This window comes from Lolium rigidum, chromosome 5 (assembly GCF_022539505.1).
Source record: "Lolium rigidum isolate FL_2022 chromosome 5, APGP_CSIRO_Lrig_0.1, whole genome shotgun sequence".
In the NCBI taxonomy this organism is placed as follows: Eukaryota; Viridiplantae; Streptophyta; class Magnoliopsida; order Poales; family Poaceae; genus Lolium; species Lolium rigidum.
The window spans coordinates 194156658-194161221 of NC_061512.1; the positions used below are offsets into that span (position 1 = coordinate 194156658).

At 38.2% G+C, this 4564-nt stretch overlaps 1 protein-coding gene across 1 annotated transcript; it reads left to right on the forward strand.

Annotated features, from left to right (window-relative positions):
* The first annotated feature begins 1073 nt into the window (after positions 1-1073).
* LOC124656901 (protein FEZ-like) lies at positions 1074-4283 on the forward strand. Its single transcript, XM_047195556.1, has 3 exons — positions 1074-2039; positions 3141-3442; positions 3540-4283. Exons 1-3 carry the CDS (start codon positions 1859-1861, stop codon positions 4281-4283), a joined length of 1227 nt encoding a protein of 408 aa, XP_047051512.1. The 5' UTR covers positions 1074-1858.
* The last annotated feature ends 281 nt before the right edge of the window (positions 4284-4564 follow it).

Below are 4564 nucleotides of genomic sequence, written 5' to 3' on the forward strand. Positions count from 1 at the left end.
AAGTACCTTAAGAAAAAGAGAGAGCGCACACCATCATGTAAGACTAAGTCGCAGTATTTAACTACCAATAAATGATGTTAAAAAATAATACTAATACCTAAGAAAATGATATTTGTAAAACAATGAGCAATGAACTGTATACACATTGGTGACGGACCAGAGGATACCATCAAGCAGTCAAGCAAGCTAAGATGGATTCTAAGATGGCAACTTATTGTGATATAGAAGTTGATAGAAACGAATTAGAGGAAACAGTTTGCAGTGAGTCATACGCTAGTTGATAAAAGAACTGAAGGCAATTACACGGCTAAGGCTATCACTATCGTGAGATAACAATGACTACTTGCTAATGCACATCAACTTGGCGTAAGGTTTCGTGGAGTACACTAGTGCAGTTTTTAACAGTTCCCCACCTTCTCAGTTGAGCTATTGCACAAGTTCAGAAAAACAGGTTACAATAACAAAATCATAAGCGCGTGTATATCTGTTCTCACATCAACGCTCATCCAAATTACTAGCAATGATGTTAACAGTACGAATAAGCTAACTGTTGCTTTCAGTACGCACTAAACGAAACCTCCAGTGTGAAAAAATTATACACAATGATGGAAGGATTTCATGAACAGAATAGGAATTTTCATGCAAAGAAAATCTTCAATGCAATCCAGAAGCGTACATGTGCTGACAATGATGCATACTAAAAAATACATCCTTTTATATATATATATAGGAGTTTGGAATTTTCTAAACCAGAGAAAGGAGGAATGCAAATATGTAATCTAGAAGCATATATGTATTGGCAATGATAAGTAGTAAAAGAAAAAGAAATCCTGCTATATATAGGACTTTGGAATATGTCTTTGTATTCTTGCAGAAAATTGATCTACTCCCTCCGTCTCATGAAGGTTGTCTTGAGATTTTTCAAAATTTGGATGTATCTAGATGCTATTTTTTGTCTAGATACATCTAAATTTTGACAAATCTCGGAGGGAGTAGTAATAATCATCGTGGACTTAGTGTTGATGTATTTTGACATGTTTAGCTTCCAACATGTACTAAAGAAATTGTTGAAATTGTAAATGATTCCTATAAACTAACAAATATATGTATAAAATTGATGCTATTACTGTTCAAGAGTAATACTGGAAGGTTATTTGGGATGTGCTAGATTATAAATCTAGGTGTATCGAAAGGGACTGATAATGCCCAGGTGTTGCTAAGATTGTCTTCATTGAGGTACTTATCCCTTATTAAATAAGTCAAAGAGATTCCAAAGAAGAATGAATAAAATATTATTGTTTGCAAGGATGCCTTCAGAGGTGCAGACCTCATCTAGTCATGTTTAAGCAGCCGCAATGTCGTTCACAAGGCATATATTAGCCTCCCCTTCCTGACTATTGTTTATGCACCAGAATATAAGGCATACAATAGGAGACTAAAAGCTTTTGGGAAAGTTTATCTAACAGAAAAATAGTCCATCTTAAGCAGTAGTGTTATAACTACTAGTTTCTTACCTCATGTCCTAAATTTACACATGACGCCTGATCTTCCATTCCTTCTTCCCGGTTGTTAAAGTTAGGTCCATCAAGCCGCCCATTCTATTTTTCTCTGGCCTGACAAATTCCTGCACCGCATTAGATAATTGCCAGTTATAGAGTTTGCCATCTTTGCACAAGCACAAAACCACAAACAAAGGTATAAATAGTAGACTGTGGAAAGTTGATTAGTTCCTGCACTGTATTAGAGAGACAGCTTCGCGAGTTTGTCTTCACCTAGGCAACTTCGACCTTAAAACCATTCACTACATCCACGTAGGTACAAGAGCAGTGTAACCTGTTCCAAGCTACCCTTGTGGATCATGGATGAGAGAAGTGATATGGACAAGTCAGAAGAGGTACTTCTGCCTGGTTTCCGATTTCATCCCACAGATGAAGAGCTTGTGGGTTTTTATCTCAGGAGAAAGATTCAGCAGAAACCCCTTTCAATTGAGCTCATCCGGCAGCTGGACATCTACAAGTACGACCCATGGGATCTCCCAAGTAAGTTGCTCTGTCCTTCTTGCTCTTATATGTTAGTAAATGGAGCATAAGGAACTTTAATCTTGTAAAAACTTGTCAATCAAAGAACAAATATATGCCAGCATACACTATCTTGCATTTAGCCATTAACATGGTGAGTGGAAAACATATATCTTGTCGTTAATATGCAGATGCTACTATGCTAGATATGCCCCACTTCAGAGACAAATTAGAATTTCGAAAGTATTCCACAATCACCATCTTACTTCAACTAAATAATACATGGAAAAATAAATAAATCCATGGCCGCTGGTGTCATGATCCACTATGTAATCTGAACCCTGAAGTACATTTTTGACAGCTTTGAGTTATAGGAACTGCTCCTTGCTTTAGGAAACTACAGCACAAAGATTACAGTCTTCATAGTTATCTTATATATGCAAGCTACTAAAGCTGAAGTGAAGAGATTAATGAGACTTCGAGAGGTTATCCTCGTGAAAGTGTCACGTGAACAAAATAGGGTTGCAGATTGTGTCTAGCTAATGTCGGTAGAACTGGGGGTCGCACCGCTTGTTGGTTGCACACTTGCACCAAATTCCAGAATGTATTGAACAGCTCATTCTAGCTCATTGTAACCCTATACCAGAGGAATAAATCTCCATGAATTCTACCGCAAAAAAATGCAAGTTATTTAGAAACAACATAAGAGAGAATTGACGACTTCTCATCCACTTGAATACAAAATTGTACTCTGGAAACAAGTTTGAGCAATCTTGCAGCAATATTTCAAGCAACAGGTACACAAAAGGTTCATGGTCAATAAGGTCAGATCCTACTCAAATGAAAGATGTAGATTTCTACACCAACCAAAAATAGAAAATCTGCACTTGTGCACATCCAGGATACATGCATATGAAGTGCTCAAAATAAAATAGCAAGCACAAATAATAGCATGAGCCGCATAAAACATAGTACCTTAAAGTACCTATAATCAAGTGAGACCCAGTTAGTAGTTTCTTCTCATTAGAAAACCAATCTAAGTATAGTTATCCTCCTTGAATTTCTGCAACATTATTCCTTTCCTTTCTGTAATGTATTATTTATTATCTTGCTCATGGATAGAACTTGCAACTTCTGGGGAGAAAGAATGGTATTTCTACTGCCCAAGGGACCGGAAGTATCGTAATAGTGCTAGACCAAACAGAGTCACAGGAGCTGGATTCTGGAAAGCAACAGGAACAGATAGGCCAATTTACTCCTCCCAGGGAACCAAGTGTATAGGCCTGAAGAAGTCTCTTGTCTTTTATAAAGGAAGAGCAGCAAAAGGGATCAAAACTGATTGGATGATGCATGAGTTCAGGCTTCCTTCATTAACTGATCCAACACTTCCTAAAGTACCAATAGACAAAAACATTCCAGCCAATGTAAGCCTTCTATTCAGAGTATTTACTACAGCATCAAAATTCTAAAAATATCTAGATATATGATATATCTTACTGGTGATTTGTCTTTATCAAACAGGATGCCTGGGCTATTTGTAGAATATTTAAAAAGCCTAGTTCAATGGCACAAAGAGCACTATCTCACTCCTGGGGTCCTCAGTCAATTGCAACGACAGAGCCAGATCTGTTATCTGCCTTGCAGTCCATACAGGCTTCGCATTTTGCTTTGGAAAGCTCCTCTTGCTCGGCAGAAGTTGCAGTACCTGTGAATCGGTTTAATAGCCAACATTACTTTCAAGGACGGCAGCAGCAGAAGCTCAACAGTTCACAGAATGGTTCTTCATATAAAGTCATAAACTTCAACCGCGGTCCGCCCTTAACTCATCTATCAGAAAAAGGCATCCATAGCAATCCGATCATCTTGCCATTTGAAACACAGACCCTGCAGAGGTCATCAGATGCCGTGCTTCTCAGCATAGCCCCTGGAATAGTCAATAGCATGAATGAAGCCTCACCAGATACTGAGTTCGAACAGCTTGAACAGTGCGATGGGTATGCAGTTGATTGGGATATAGACACAATTGGAGGTACTGGAAACAGGGATGAAGATCCATATACAAGAAAACCTGATAATGGATACGTTACAGGTAACGAGTGTGGAGTTCCACGAAAAATAAAATTCCCATTTGATCTGGGGCTAGATTCTTCAGATGATTGGACATGCAACGTGCCCTGTGAATCTCTCACTTATCCCCCAACCTCCCCAGAGATGCCCAGTAGCTGCTCTACAGAAAGATACACTATACATAGTTACGATATGTAGCACCAAGAGTGATGTTCATATGTTAGCAAGTCTGTTAGCAGAAGACTATCCATTGTACATTTTCAGCTCGGTCTATATCTTATGAACTGCACCCATCTTTACAGATAAGCAAACAGAGTGAAGAATATCTTGGTTATATGTACTGAATCATTCAGTATTATTAATATAGAGGTGTGCCCTACATGTAAAATATGCAGATCGCATCATAGAGTGAATAATGAATAATGTACAGCAAGGAGTCTGACTCAGTTGTATCATCAGTGCAAACTTTAGACAGCTAT